This window comes from Sus scrofa, chromosome 14 (assembly GCF_054392235.1).
Source record: "Sus scrofa isolate SSC_HxYL_T2T_F1_AM1 chromosome 14, Sscrofa_HxYL_maternal_Yorkshire_Landrace_v2.0, whole genome shotgun sequence".
Taxonomy (NCBI): domain Eukaryota; kingdom Metazoa; phylum Chordata; class Mammalia; order Artiodactyla; family Suidae; genus Sus; species Sus scrofa.
Window position 1 is genome coordinate 63152437 of NC_139396.1, and position 15554 is coordinate 63167990.

General features: G+C 43.4%; 1 protein-coding gene across 6 annotated transcripts in view; it reads left to right on the forward strand.

The window, feature by feature from the left end:
- The window catches only part of SVOP (SV2 related protein), a 97092-nt gene that overhangs the window by 63991 nt on the left and 17547 nt on the right, over nucleotides 1-15554 (forward strand). For 4 of the 6 annotated variants that reach the window (XR_014826989.1, XR_014826988.1, XR_014826990.1 and 1 more), the window contains exons 7-10: nucleotides 7358-7421; nucleotides 9539-9664; nucleotides 11483-11611; nucleotides 13890-13963. Coding sequence is in view for 3 of the 6 variants with exons in the window: in XM_084995648.1 (XP_084851774.1) it covers nucleotides 7358-7421; nucleotides 9539-9664; nucleotides 11483-11611; nucleotides 13890-13963 (393 nt within the window). In the remaining 3 variants the exon portion in view is untranslated. Of the gene's footprint in view, nucleotides 1-7357; nucleotides 7422-7572; nucleotides 8781-9091; nucleotides 9665-11482; nucleotides 11612-13889; nucleotides 13964-15554 lie in introns of those variants that run through there. The other 2 variants (XM_084995650.1, XM_084995649.1) reach the window with 2 other exon arrangements.

Sequence of the window (15554 nt, forward strand, 5' to 3'; positions counted from 1 at the left end):
AGAGGCAGCAAAAACAGTGGGGCCACTTTTGCAAACCATCTACCGATGGCAAAACTGGGTTCAAATCCAAGTCCAGCTATTTGAAAGCATTATGAGTTTATTTAGTCAGAAAGTCCTGGTAAATCATGAATGTCCACGGGATCCTGACTTGAAGGTGATTCAGGAGATGTAGAGCTGGTGATTCTGAGCAGGTTCTGTTCCCTTTAAGACAAAAAAGAGGGGAAAAGGGGGTTCCCTTGCGGCTCAGCAGGTTAAGGATCCAGGCTTGTTACTGCAGTGGCTCATGTTCTGTCTCCAGCCTGGTAAATTCTGCATGCTGCAGGTGCAGCCAAAAAAGAAAAAGGAAGGAAAAAAAAAAAAAAAAGACAGGAAAGAGGAATCACATTTAGGTGGCCAAATAGTTACATTTTCTGCCTATTGAAGCTCATCAGGAAGGAAGAGACTTTAATCCAAGCAAAGGAGTTCAGTGTAACTTTATTTTTATCATCACAAACAATATGTACTTGTTTTAGAAAATTTTTAAAATGCAGATAGGTGCCAAACAATAATAATCACCTCTAATTGCATGTACTACCTCACAAAAAACATAGAGGGCACAGGCTGGCACCAGGGCAGATGGTTTCTTATTTCCAGGGCTGTATATTTCAGCAGAAATGCCACTTACCCACAGGGTCGGGATGGAAGCTTGCCTTAACTGGCATCTTAGGGAGTTCCCTTTATGGCTCAGTGGAAACAATTCTGACTAGCATCCATGAGGATGAGATTCCATTTCTGGCCTCACTCAGTGGGTTAAGGATCTGGCGTTGCTGTGAGCTGTGGTGTGGGTCACAGAAGCGGCTTGGATCTGGCATTGCTGTGGCTGTGGCATAGGCCGGCAGCTCTAGCTCCTATTTGATCCCTAGCTTGGGAACTTCCATATGCTGTGGGTGCGGTCCTAAAAAGACAAAAACAAACAAACAAAAACCAACCCTGGCATCTTGGTAGTGTGTTAGCCGCTCTTAAAAGACCAGACCAGGTAGCTGCCTACCTGTTCTACCCTGGGAAATGCCTCAGAAATTTCTTCAGATTGGTATCTAAAATGAGCTTGCTCACAAATCTGTCCTTGGCACTGCTCTTTCCCCCAAAGACCAAGCAGAAACACCAAGCAGATCACAGGTCATTTCTTTCCAAGCATGTGATCCAAATAGCAAATCTCTAATTGCCAACGGCTGTAAATGAGATTATTTGCAGTGGGAATTTATTTTATGCCTGTATCAGCTGCTTCTTGGCATTGCTCATTTCATTGCTCATTCTTTGACTCTTCAATGTGATTGTAATAATCATCATACTTTGGATGAAGCTCAAACAACTCTTTTTCATAATGACCTGCTATAAATAATGGCCAGATGTATCCCACAAGATTTGCTGCAAGAATTACAGTAAAGATGTTTCTTGTAACACTAGCTGCAAAAACAAGAAATTAAAAACAATCTAAGTATTAATCAGTGGACTTGCAGCTGTTAAAAAATAATCCGGTAGACCTACATATATTACTGTGGAAAGATTTCCAATTGTCCTATTAGGAATAGATCCTGAGACTGAGATTTAAGAGCAGGTAGCTTTCTCTGCTGCACATTTTCCAAAATTGTCCCATTTGAGGGACAAGGGAACTGTCATTTGCTGAGAGCTGCTCCGGAGAAGTTTAAATTCCTTGATGCCATCTGGTCTGCCACACAGGTTGGTAAAGCAAGCTTTAAAGACCCAATAAAGCCCTTGGGGAGAATTTGCAGATGCTGGCAATGGGAAGTTGGACCAGCATGCCTGGAAGTGGCAAGCATTGGGGCATTTTTTTTGGTGGGTGAGCCACTGGCAGTACCCCCACCACATGCGTGAAGAAAAGAGGAAAGGAAGGAAGTTGAGGGAGGGAGGGAGGAAGGAAAGTAAAGGGAAGGGAAGGAAAAAGAAAGATATAATGTTGCTTAAATTTATTGTTATTTTTATATAATTATTCCAGTGTGTATTAGCCACATTGTACATTTCATACCTATGGCTCATTTATTTTGTAGTCTGTACCTCTTAAGGTCCTTCACCTAATTCTCTCCTCTCCCTTACCCCCTCCCACCTGGCAACCACCTGTTTATTCTCTTACCTATGACTGGGTTTCTGTCTTGTTATTGTGTGTTCATTTATTTTGGTTTTTAGATTCCACGTGTAAGTGAAATCATACAGTATTTGTCTTTCTCTGTCTGACTTTATTTTACTAAGCATGACACCCCCTTGGTTCATTCATGTCATTGCAAGTGGCAAGATTTCATTCTTTCTTATGGCTAATATTCTACTGTATGTATGTATGTATGTACACATCTTTATCCATTCTTTGGTTGATGGACACTCAGGTTGTTTCCACATCTTGGCTATTGTAAATAATGCTGCCTTTAACATAGGGGTGCATGTATCTTTTCAAATTAGTGTTTTCATTTTCTTCAGACAAATATCTAGGAGTGAATTGCTGGATCATATGGCAGTTCTGTTTTTAATTTTTCGAGGAACCTCCATACTGTTTTCCATAGTGGCCCCACCAATTTACATTCCCACCAACAGCTCAGTTCTCTTTTCTCTACATCCTTGCCAATGCTTGTTATTTGTTGTCTTTTTGATGATAGTTATTCTGACAGGTGTGAGGTGAGATGTTGTAGTTTTGATTTGCATTTCCCTGATGATTAGGGATGTTGAACATCTTTTCATATGTATGTTGCCATCTGTTATGTCCTCTTTGGAAAAATGTCTATTCAGTTTTAAATTTGCATATTCATGTACAGAGAGAAGGGGCTGGAGGGTTACAAGGCAAATTGCTGTTAGTTATGGCTTTAGGGAAGGGGGTTAGAAGTAGGGGTAAGGAGGAAGAGGAAGATTCATCATATATTCTGCATTTTTTTAAATTTATTTTTTTAATATTCCATATTGATGCGATACTTTGCATATTGCAGGATTATTTACAATGAGAATGCATTTGGGTACTACTTCCGTGCCTAAAATAAAGACTGCATCCTCTAAGTTCATTATAAAAGTAAATCCTTGACATCTAAGAACAGGATTATATTGGCCCTTAGAATATGCTCCTGCACATTTTTTCATGGTTGGTAGTTTGACTTTAATTTGTGGAGGAAATGTAAACATGCTTCTTATTTTATTATTGACTTAAAAAGCAGGCGTTCCCATCGTGGCTCAGCAGTTAACGAATCTGACTAGGAACCATGAGGTTGCGGGTTCAATCCCTGGCCTTGCTCAGTGGGTTGAGGATCCGGCGTTGCCGTGAGCTGTGGTGTAGGTCGCAGACTCGGCTCGGATCCTGCGTTGCTGTGGTTCTGGTGTAGGCCGGCGGCTTCAGATCCAATTCGACCCCTAGCCTGGAAACCTCCATATGCCGCAGATGCAGCCCTAGAAAAAGGCAAAAAGACAATAATAATAATAATAATAATAATAATAATAATATCAGCACACCATTTGGAGAATAGAATAAAATTTCAGAGTCATTCATGGTAATCACTAATCTTTTACAACCATCGCAGTTTTGGTCTCCATTCTCAGAACTGACTTAAGGAAATTCCTAATGGGTTTTGTTGAGAGGTACTTACAGGCATATAAATTGGAACAACTGTTTGGGGGAAGCACTTTGGAGATATATATCAAAAGCTTTAAATATGCATACACTTTTACTCAAATTCTACTACAGGAATCTATCCTAAAGAAACCACATGTAGACAAAGATTTAAGCCTAGAGATGCCTACTGAAGTATGTATTATAATTGTGAAACCACCCAAATAGGGAAGTGTTTGATGGGCTGCATAATATAGATAGATCTGGGTTACAATTTTGGTTCTTCTGGAGTTCCCACTGTGGTGCAATGGGTTAAGGATCTGGCATTGCCACAGCTGTGGCATAGGTCACAGCTGTGGCTCAGATTCAATACCTGGCCCAAGAACTGCCATATGCTGTGGGTGCAGCCAAAGAAAAAAATTTTTTTTGACTCTTCTACTTACTAACTTACTAGCCGTATGATCCTGGTCAACTCACAACTTATCTGACACGGATTTAGAGATGAAAATAAGGATTAAAGATATACACACATGCAGTGGGAATTAAAATTACCTACCCCATTGACTTGCAACATTTATTGAGGGAGAAAATTCACATAAAATATCTAGAAGTTGTTTGGCACATGGCAAGTCCAAAAAAAAAAAAAAGCAGCTATTATTAAGGAAAATTTAGTTTGTGAATATGATGGAGTATATGTGTGTGAGAGGATTTAAAATGGCGTGGAAATATACTGTTTATAAATCCAATAAAAAATAGGGCTCAAGGAGTTCCCATTGTGGCTCAGTGGGCTAAGAACCTGACTAATATCCATGAGGATGCATGTTCATAGGTTGCAGATATGGCTCAGTCCTGCATTGCTGTTGCTGTGGTATAGGCTGGCAGCTGTAGCTCCTATTTGACCCCTATCCTGGAAACTTCCATATGCCATTGGTGTGGCCAATAAAAAGACAGAAAAATAGGATTCAAAATTCTTGCATATGATCTCAGGGGTTCAAACAGAGACAGCAAGATTAAGAAAAGAGAAAGGGATAGGAAAAAAACAAACAAACCACCAAAGCGGAAAGGGGATTTACTAAAACACTCATACTGTGAAGGAAGACTAGATGACATTGGCTTTTCTTCATACTTTTCTCTAAATGGAGTATGTCTAAACTACTAAAGCCCTAGCCTTTCCTCTGAGGTTCCTGAGAATTCTCCCTTCTCTGGACAGAGGCATCTTTTATTGTAACCCTAAGATCTTTTACCAGCAATAGAACTATTTCTACATCTTAATGGTATTGCTGAGACCAGCATTGAAAAAGTTAGATGCTTTGCAGGAAAAGGTGTCATAGGTTGGGCTCCATAGAAGCAGACAGACTGAGGCAGCGATTTTTGTATTGGTGATGTATTTGGGAAATGCTCTCAGGAGGAAACTGTAAAAAGTAAAAGAGGCAAGACAGGTGAAGGGAATAAATTAAGTGATGTTGTTTCAAGTGATGTCTAGACTCAGCCTGATTCCATAGGGAGCTCTAGAGTGTTCATTTTTTCATAAGGTCTGTTTTACCTTGAGGCAGGGTAGTCTGCAGCCTGCCCTAGAGAGAAAGGGTATAACTAAATCAGATACCTCTGGGGTGAGGCAGGCAGCTCCAATTGCTCAAAAGCAATCCTAAGAGAGGGTTGCATTTATGAACTGTTAGCAGCAGCAGCTGGCAGGTGGTTATGATAATCTGGTAAAGGGGTCTAGCAGCATCTGCATCAAAATGGTTAATGGAAATTAACTTCTCTCTACTCCATCTACCTTATGAGGAGCAAAGAGAGTAACAAGTTCATCCAATAGCTCAGATGCCTGGCTTAGGTGGTAGATGAAAGAGAAGGACTCATCTTTCTTTCAAAATGGAAGGCAGCATCGGGGAGTAGTTTGGAAGTTTCCTTCTCTTCCCAGCATGTCTGTTAGCTGAGCAAGTGAAAGGGAGGGGAGGAGATGAGGAGGTAGTAGATGGATGAGGTAGCCAGTATGGTTGAGACATTGGTTACACTGAGTGAACAAGTGAATCAATTGAGCAAATAAGAAATATTTTGAAGATAACGAGACCAGGATTTCTCAATGTTGGAGAAGAGAAGTACAAACATGGCAATTGTAAAGGTTAGAAAAAAACCCTAAAGTGTTGGAATTAAAAGTATCAGTATGAACTCATTATTTGAAAAAAAAAATATATATATATATACACACAGATAGGGAAATAGTTTTAGATGTATGGTATGCATGTGGAGGGGTAGAGGGAGAGAGACAGAGAGAAAGAAGTAGAGAGACAGAGGTACCCAGAGGAAGGATGGATAGATAGATTTCCTGTCTCTACTGAGAGGGCCTAGAAGCAATGGTAACCCCCATAGCAATGAGCACACTGAGCATTCAGATCTTGGTTTCTAAATACCGTCCCTTGCCAGAAGGAATCAGAACTTCTTAGAAAAATGACTGATCTCATTGGTTGGGGCGAAGAAAGTACTTATGAGCCTGGACACCTCATTGTACCAGAAGGTAAGAAAGAGCTAAAGGAATGGTGGACATGTGTCAGAAAGACATAGGAACCAGCTTAAAGGGGCTTCCACTGACCAGATCTGTGTATCAAAATAATGAAGTCTGAGTATCAAAATAATAAAGGCAGAGTTCCCATTGTGGCTCAGCAGTAACTAACCCAACTAGTATCCATGAGGATGTGGATTCAATCCCTGGCCCCACTCAATGGGTTAAGGATCTGCCTTTGCTGTGATCTGGGGTGTAGACCACAGACACAGCTCAGATCTAAGTGTTACTGTGACTGTGATGTAGCCTGACAGCTGTAGCTCCCCTAACCTGGGAACTTCCATATGCTGCAGGTGCAGCCCTAAAAAGCCAAAAGTAAAAATTTTAAAAAAATAAATAAAAGCAGTAATGGATTATAATCCACTGCATAAAACAGGAACCTACAAGTCCATATTAATGAAATGAATGCATAAGAAGGTAGGTAGATGGATGGATAGATAGATGAAAAGAAAGTTCTTCCTTACAGTAGAATGACAACTAATAAATGAAGAAGGAGCTATGGAATAATAAATACAATTTGCTATTGTAATGGTGGTAGATTCAGGCAGAAATCATCAAAGGATGGAATGCTAAAGCTGGTGAGTTCAGATTTTATGGGGAGCAGGATATTGTTCTCACACAAGGTATTTATTAATCACAAATGGAAAATTGATAACTTTAGGATGGAAACATCTGTCAGAAAACTTGATCCTGACAAGTGGTGAAAATTAATGTCACCAGTGATGGGACAAGTTGACATCATGTCCCTGCTGTGAGGCACTGGGAAAGAGTGCAGCATCATTTCTGTGAGGTTCCTGACAAGAAGACATGGGCTGAGTCTGGTCACAAGGAGACATCAGATGGACCCAGGATGAGGGACATCCTATGGAATGAAAGACCTCTTCTCCAAGACTATTCAGGACCTGAGCAATAGGAAAATAGATGGAAGTAACCTATCATCCCACCCCTCTTTTTTCACCTAGATTCACTGGGTTGTGGGGAATACTCAATGACAGGAGTTGCTAAATGTGAGAATCATTTGGTTAAAAACATGGATGCCAGGACCCCACCCCTGAGTCTGTTTCTGAAGTTCTTGGGTGGAGATCTACATATTTAGCCATCATCCCCAGAAATGGTCCACAGATCACCCTAGGAGGAATGTTGGCCGCGGAATTCAGAAAACTAGCCATATTCACACTCAGGCCTGACCTTAGCCCCCTTTCTGTCTTTTGCTTTCCCAGGGTGACGCTGTACGCTGAGTTCCTTCCCATGAAAGCCAGAGCTAAGTGCATTTTGCTGATTGAGGTAAGGAGGATGGTCTGTGTTCTGGAGATTACTCTGTTTCTGAGCAAGAGATTCCCAGGCATCTTGAGCCATAGGACAAGGAAAAGGGGGTTTAGAAAAATACAGTAGACTCAGTAGGCAAGGATTTAAATGGATCAGTTATGCTGATTTCAACATGGTTGTTAGGCAGTATGGATTAATTCTTCGATGGACAAGAAGATTCAACCTACCATCCCTGAAAAAAGAAAAGTGACAGGCAGGTAGTATGTCTTTCTTGAACTAGAAATGACTTTTATCTGAGAGTTGATGCTGAACAGTGTAGCTTGAGTGGGCCAAACTCCTGCCCCCTAACCATATCATTCTTCTTTACCTCTGTTTGTATCCAGATTCACCCATGTCTTGTGTGAGATCTCCACTCATGGCCACCTCTGTGGCCAATGGGCTGCCTTAAAAGTCTCTTGGACCAGCCAGTCTCTCTCAAGCCCTCTCTCTGCCGGGGTCCCATGACCTATTTTTGAACCATGATCTAGAAGATCTCAGGGCAAATATATAGCAGCTCAATGGCCCTCCTCCATGCAATGGCAGTACTGTTTATTTGTCCCTGTAGGACACTGAGGTCCACAGTCACAACCCTCCCCAATCACCATGATCATGTCAACTATATGGATCGTATTGACTTCACAGCCCATCTTAGCCATCCTGATTGCATCTGCCCCTGACCAATCAGGGTGGTGGTCAGTTGGTCCACACTGGTGCAGATGAACCAGTTTTTCAGATTTTGAAATGCCTCTGTGCCAGCTGACTCCGATCACTTACTAGCCCTCATCACCTGACACCTGTCCTTTCTAAGGACTCCCTAGAACTCCTCGTGATCCAGCAACTAAAGAGTTAACACCTGGTACAGTCTGGTGGGGGTAGGGGAGGTGTGTAACCCATGTTGATTCTGACTGGCCAGTGCTATAAATTGTTAGCCATTTTGACTGTCAACTCTGGTTTTCAGCAACTGAAATGGACTGTGATTACTTTAAACAAAAGGAAATTTGGAAAGGCTCTTGGGGGCTCCCAGACAGGGAAGATGAAGGACAGTATTTTGGAATGGACAATAGTTGTAGATTCAAGATTGCAGCAAGGACCAGCATACTCACATTAGGATACTTTGAAGAGGGTTTCGTAAAGGGACTGTTTATAAGGTCCCTGAGGGGGCAAAGCGAGGGAGTGATTAGCAGCCCGGCCAGCCTATGACCACCCTGTAGGGAATGAGCCAGAGGAACAAGCACCCCAATCCCCCTTTCTTCCAATCTCCTGTGGGGCTCCCCTTTGGCTACACCCAATGTGAAACCAGAGGACAGGGAGCCTGAATGCAGTCCATACAAAGAGGAGGTGGAGGAGTTCCCGTCGTGGTGCAGTGGTTAACGAATCCGACTAGGAACCATGAGGTTGTGGGTTCGGTCCCTGCCCTTGCTCAGTGGGTTAACAACGATCCGGCGTTGCCGTGAGCTGTGGTGTAGGTTGCAGACGCGGCTCGGATCCCACGTTGCTGTGGCTCTGGTGTAGGCCGGTGGCTACAGCTCCGATTTGACCCCTAGCCTGGGAACCTCCATATGCCGCAGGAGCGGCCCAAGAAATAGCAACAACAGCAACAACAAAAGAGACAAAGGGACAGAAGACAAAAAAAAAAAAAAAAAAGGGAGGTGGAAAAGGATGAAGAAGGACTCAGAGAGGCAGACAGAGGATATTCAGCACCACAGAGAAGAGGCAATTCTTGATAAAGGATGCTGGGGCACTGTTGGGCAAGGGAGGTGGATGTCAATAGACAAAAAACACTGGGTACACCACTCTATTGACTTGCACAATATTGATCACATTGATCTCCTTAACCAGAGCTGCCCACTGGTTAAGTGCACACTGCAGGGGGCACCATGCAAATATAATACAGTGTGGATGGCACCCTCAGGAGATGGACAACATGAAGGCCCTGGCCCACCCATATGGACCACAGGAAAAGTGATGACCATTCGGACTTTCCCAACCCTAAGGACCTCTCACCCATGTAGATAAGCTTGTCTACAATGATCCTGGAATTGCTCACCATGGTGACCAATGCTGCCCCATTACTGACGGCCATTCTCCCGTGCCAGGTGTTCTGGGCCATCGGGACGGTGTTCGAGGTCATCCTGGCTGTGTTTGTGATGCCCAGCCTGGGCTGGCGTTGGCTGCTCCTTCTTTCAGCTGTCCCGCTCCTCCTCTTCGCTGTCCTGTGCTTTGTAGGTATCCCTTAAGAGATTTCAGCTTTTGCTACTTGATCTCCTGCCATTTGCTGTATTTTTGTGGGGAGGGTATGGAGAAGGGTACAAAGCCATTTTTTTTTTCTTTTTAGGGCAGCACCTGCAGCATATGGAAGTTCCCAGACTAGGGGTCAAATCGGAGCTACAGCTGCCAGCCTACCCCACAGCCACAGCAACTCCATGTCTGAATCAAATCTGCAGCGCACACTGCAGCTTGCAGCAATGCCAGATCTTTAACCCACGGAGGGAGGCCAGGGATCAAACCCACATCCTCATGGATCCTAGTTGGGTTCTTAACCCGCTAAGCCACAACAGGAACTCCCCAAAGCCAACTTTTAAAATTGGGCATTTTGTTTGTTTGTTTGTTTGTTTGCCATGCCTGCGGCATGTGGAAGTTCCCAAGCTAGAGATGGAACCCAGACCTGAGCTGCTGCAGTGACAATGGCCCCTTGGCCTGCTGCGCCCCAAGGGAACTCCTTAAAATTCCTTTTTAAATCAGGAAATGACACAAAGGAGCAGGGCTTGAGGTAGGCCCGGTATGGGGTGTCAGGTTTCCTCCAGACAGATTGATGAAGTGTTTTTGAGGGAGACATCAGGAGGATGTGGTACCCTGCCTCCCCACTGTAAGATCTTCACTTAAGGTGACTCTATTTGGGATGGTTAGGATTCTTAAGTTGCAAATGACAAAAACCCAATTTGAACTGGTTTGAGTAAAAGAGATGATAGAAAATTAAATATCTGGCTTCAGGCACAGCTGGGTCCAGGGGCTCAAATGATCTCTCCATGTCAGGTCTACATAGACTACCCCCACTTCCCCTGCAATGAGCTCAAAACACACTCTTATCACTTCATGTGTAGACCAAACCCATAAAACACTTTACAACCAGTGGGCCCCCAAGTAAATGCTCATATGCCAGTAGTGAAAGCATATTGTATGGCAGCGCCTAGATGCAAGAGGTGCTGGGAGATGTAGTTTCTGGCTGGGCAAGCCAGATCCAAGGACAACTCTTTACTATGGAAAGGGAAGCATGCGTTTTAATTGGCACTAGCAATCTCTGCTACATTCTCATTTTACTGCTGAGGAAACTAAGACCCAGAGAGGTTGACTGACTTGTCAAAAGGCACACAGCAAATAACAGAATTCATTTGAACCAGATGGTCTGACTCCAAATCTCACCCTCTCTCATTTCACAGATTGATGTTCTTTGTTTTATGGAAATCTCTTTATCTAGTCACTTGGGGTTGGGATTCTATTAGGCCCAAAGGTTTTTCTGATTTCTTTGTACCTCTTAGACTGAGTTTGCAAAATGATGCTAAACTAAGGTGAGGTGTAGTTTCTTGAAAGATAGGGGTGGTGATGGTGGTGGTAAGAGTAGTGGACTTTTTTTCTCTTTTAGTGGCAGTCTTCATTTAATTCAGCAGTCACCCAGAACTCTGAAGCAGCACCAAATTACAGAAGTAGCACTGGCAACAATAACAGCTACCTTAACCCATCCCAAGCACTGTGCTGAGCACTTTGTCTGGATTATCCCACTTAATCCTCTCAACAACCCTAAGAGGGAGGATCTATTATTATCCCCATTTTATGGGTGAGGAAATGGAGGCACAGAGAGGTCAAGTTATTGCTCAAGGTCACAGAGCCATTATAATCAATGGCAGTGGCAGGATTTGAAGTCAGGCTTAGAGCCCCAGAGCCTCTAGTCTTAAGGGCTCCACCCACAGATGAGAGCATTATGTCTGGGACCAAGCATTCTGTTCTGTCCTAACCGGCCATGTCTGGGTCTCCTGTCTCCATAGTGGCTGCCAGAGAGTGCAAGATATGATGTGCTCTCTGGAAACCAGGAAAAGGCCATTGCCACCTTAAAGAGGATAGCCACGGAAAACGGAGCCCCCATGCCTCTGGGGAAGCTCATCATCTCCAGACAGGTCAGTGCCTGGAAGACTGACTGTGGTATGTGTGTCCCTGTGCATGAGGGAGCGTGTATAAAAAGTGGGGCATGCATGTCTGTGTGCTCACGGGTATGCCTTGAATGGGTGTGGGAACGCGGTGGGCAGGATCTGCAAGGAGAATTTAGCAACTCTGATCTGTGCGTTTTCACTGCCACATCCCAAAATTACCACGGGAGAACGCAGCCAATGATTAGAGAAATGTGATGTAAAATCCGATAATGAGTCCTGTAACTACTCCTGCTTCGATTTCGTCATTCAGCACCCATGAAGTTGGATTAGTTGATGTGATTGATTGGCAAAGGCTTGACAATAAAACCAGTAGAGAGTGCCAAGATAGGCTTAGATCCAGGGCACCAAGCTGCACTTAGGTAGACATCTTCAATGGGTGGTACCTCACTCCCCATGGCAACACCATCAGGGAATCTGCCAGGATGAAAATGTATGAGCACCTACCACAGGTGCAAGTGGGGAGAAGGGAGCCAGGTTAAAGCCTGCAGTCCCTGCCCTTGAGAATGAACCAAGTGGCTTACAGAAACATCACGAAGACTCTTAAACAAATAACAGACCCTACAAGGAATTTTTTTAAAATTATATTTCTGATTATTTCTATATTAGGCAAAAAGAACTGCGTGGGATTTCACCAGATTGAAGGAAAGTGTTAGGCATTGTCTGACAACATAGAAGCCGGGAGGCATACCCTAGATCTGCTTTGGGAAGCACCAGGGTATGTCAGGAACATCCCAAAGAGCAGGAGCCTCATATTCTCAAATATATTCATTAAGCATATTAATGAGCATTGTCGTTTTATTTAGGAATATATTGGGAGTTCCCTGGTGGCTCGGTGGGTTAAGGACCTGGCATTGTCACTGCTTGTGGCTCAGGCCACTGCAGTGGTGTGAGTTCCATCCCTGGGCCAGGAACTTCCACATGCCATGGGAATGGCCAAAAAAAAAGAATATATTATGAAAATAGCTATGTTCATGAAGCCAATATTCACAGGTAGATTAAACCATCTATAACCCATAATTTTTTATTTATTTTATTTTTATTTTTATTTTGTCCTTTTAGAGCCACAGGTGCAGCATATGGAATTTCGCAGGCTAAGGGTCAAATTGGAGCTGTAGCTGCTGGCCTACACCATAGCCATAGCAACTCGGGATCCAAGCCACATCTGTGGCCTGCACCACAGCTCATGGCAATGCCAGATCCTCAACCCACTGAGCAAGGCCAGGGATTAAACGTGCATCCTCACGGATGCTAGTTGGGTTCATTAACCACTGAACCACAACAGAACTCTCCCATAATCTTCTTAAAATAACTTTTAGCACATTTAAATAAGTGATCACTTCTCAAACTGCTACTAAGAAAAATGTGTTTATTGCATATATCTAAGAAGATAATCACAATCATAGAATATTTCTTTTAAAAATGGAACATTGTAAACCAAAGATTTTATAAATTAGTAAATTATATAAAATTGACAACTATAATTTAAAAATACAGCAAAAATAGACAAAAAGTAATAATTAATATACAGCAAAAATAAAATAAAATTGGCAAGTGGGTCAATTAATTTTTGTCACCTGGACCTAGAGCTGGCTTTGAGTGAGGAAGGTGTGAAATGGTGGGAGGCGTCTATGGACTGATTTTCTTTTTTTTTTTTTTTTTGCTTTTTAGGGCCGCACTCGTGGCATAGGGAGGTTCCCAGGCTAGGAATTGAATTGGAGCTACAGTTGCCGGCCTATACCACAGCCACAGCAACACCAGATCAGAGCCATATCTGTGACCCACACCACGGCTCACAGCATTGCAGGATCCTTAACCCACTGAGCGAGGCCAGGGATCGAACCCAAGTCCTTATGGATACTAGTTGGGTTCATTACCTCTGAGATAAGATGGGAAATCCTTGGACTGAGTTTTTTGCTCCCTGGTCCATGGGATCACCCAAGAGGCCTCAGAGAGGCCAAGCCTGAGGGGTCTGCTTCCCAGCTCAGGATTCCAGGCTGGCATGGGGATGGGGAATCAAACCTCTGGTCATTGCTTAGTCCTGGTTGGAGTCCTCCCTGGGCTGGGGGTGGGGGGTAGGGGATGGCTGAGTGCTGTGGATTTGAGTCCTGAGTTTTCCAATCCTGAGTGTCCAGGCCACCAGAAACCCCCCTCCCAGCCTCAGGGTATCCACTGGTCAGAGGCCACCAACTGATGCCCACACATCTGTAGGAGAGGAGAGTAAATGGCATTCTTTGTCTTGAAACAGGAAGACCGAGGCAAAATGAGGGACCTTTTCACACCCCATTTTAGATGGACAACCTTGTTGCTGTGGTTTATATGGTAAGAGCTGTTCATTAATGCTTGGATTTCCCTCATCTGCACCCTATTTTAGTTTTGCTTTAACTCAGAGCTCAGAAAACTCCTCCAGCTTGGGCAACATTTGCAAAACTGAGCATCTCTTTCCCAACTTCTGTGTTATTGCCCGTATTATTATTTCTTAGTGTTTTCCTTTAACTTGGCTCACTTTTTACTCAGATAAATGTCTTTCAAAAGGAAACTTTATCTGCTTTAAGGAAAAATTTTAACAGCCAACCATATTTCAAAGTTGCTTATAAAAATAAATACAGTTGGCCCTCCCTAGCCACAGGTTCCACGTTCAGGGATTCAACTGACCACAGATGGAATATATTTAGAAAAAAAATTCCAGGAAATTCTAAAAAGCAAAACTTGAATTTGTTGTGCACCAACATTGTAGTTATGACTATTTACATAGCATTTACATTGTCGTTGCAATTCTTTATGTGGCACTTACATTGTATGAGGTATGATAAGTAATGCAGAGACAATTTAAAGTAAAAGGGAGGATGCAGGTTATGTGCAAATACTACATCACTTTATATAAGGGACTTCAACATCCAAGGATTTTGGTATCCATGGATTTTTTTTGGGGGGTGGGGGCAGTCCTGGAACCGATGCCCCCACTGACACTGAGGGGGGATTGTACAGTAAAAAGTAGATAGATTGATGGTTTGCCAAGGCACTGAGCCGCTGTATTTAAGAGACAGACAAGGGGGAAGGTGGTAAGGACTCATTAGCACATAAGTAAGGCTGAGAGATGATCAAAGAATTGAAAGGAAACTTAGAATTTTTTTTTCCCACAGTGAGATTTAATACTTCTGCTATCTCCATCCCCCTCTCTCCTTACCATGCCTTGGGTACCACCAGTGGCGCAGGGCCCATATTTTGGGAACCCCTGATTTGGTCAACAGGGGCATTCTTAGAGCTTTCAGTTCTGATCTCTTTCTGCTTTCTGCTTTTTCTTTTTCTTCTTCTTCTTCTTTTTTTTTTTTTTTTTTTTTTTTTTTTTGTCTTTTTGCCTTTTCTAGGGCCACTCCTGCGGCATATGGAGGTTCCCAGGCTAGGGGTCGAATCAGAGCTGTAGCCGCTGGTCTACACCAGAGCCACAGCAACTGGGGATCCGAGCCATGTCTGCAACCTACACCATAGCTCACGGCAATCCCGGATCCTAACCCACTGAGCAAGGCCAGGGATTGAACCCAAAACCTCATGGTTCCTAGTCGGATTTGTTAACCACTGTGCCAAGACGGGAACTCCTCTTTCTGCTTTTTCTTAAAATACAACCATCACAGTGCCCCGAGGGCATTTGTAGTAAGTAAGTAACCTTACACTACAACTGGTCAAATTTCAACTTTTTCTTTCAACTCTTTCTACCAAGTCATGTACACAGCGTTAACAGTGCACAAAAAATTGTCTAGCTAAGGCTTTGTGCTGTTTTAACCAGTTCTCGCTTTTCCTGTTCACCTTCAAGCAGAGGTGCTAATCAGCAGGGAGGTGTCCTCCAAGAGGTCCATTGCAGGGAAAGGGAGGGGAAAGCTTTGATAATACACAGCACCGGGCTCCAGCTCTGCCC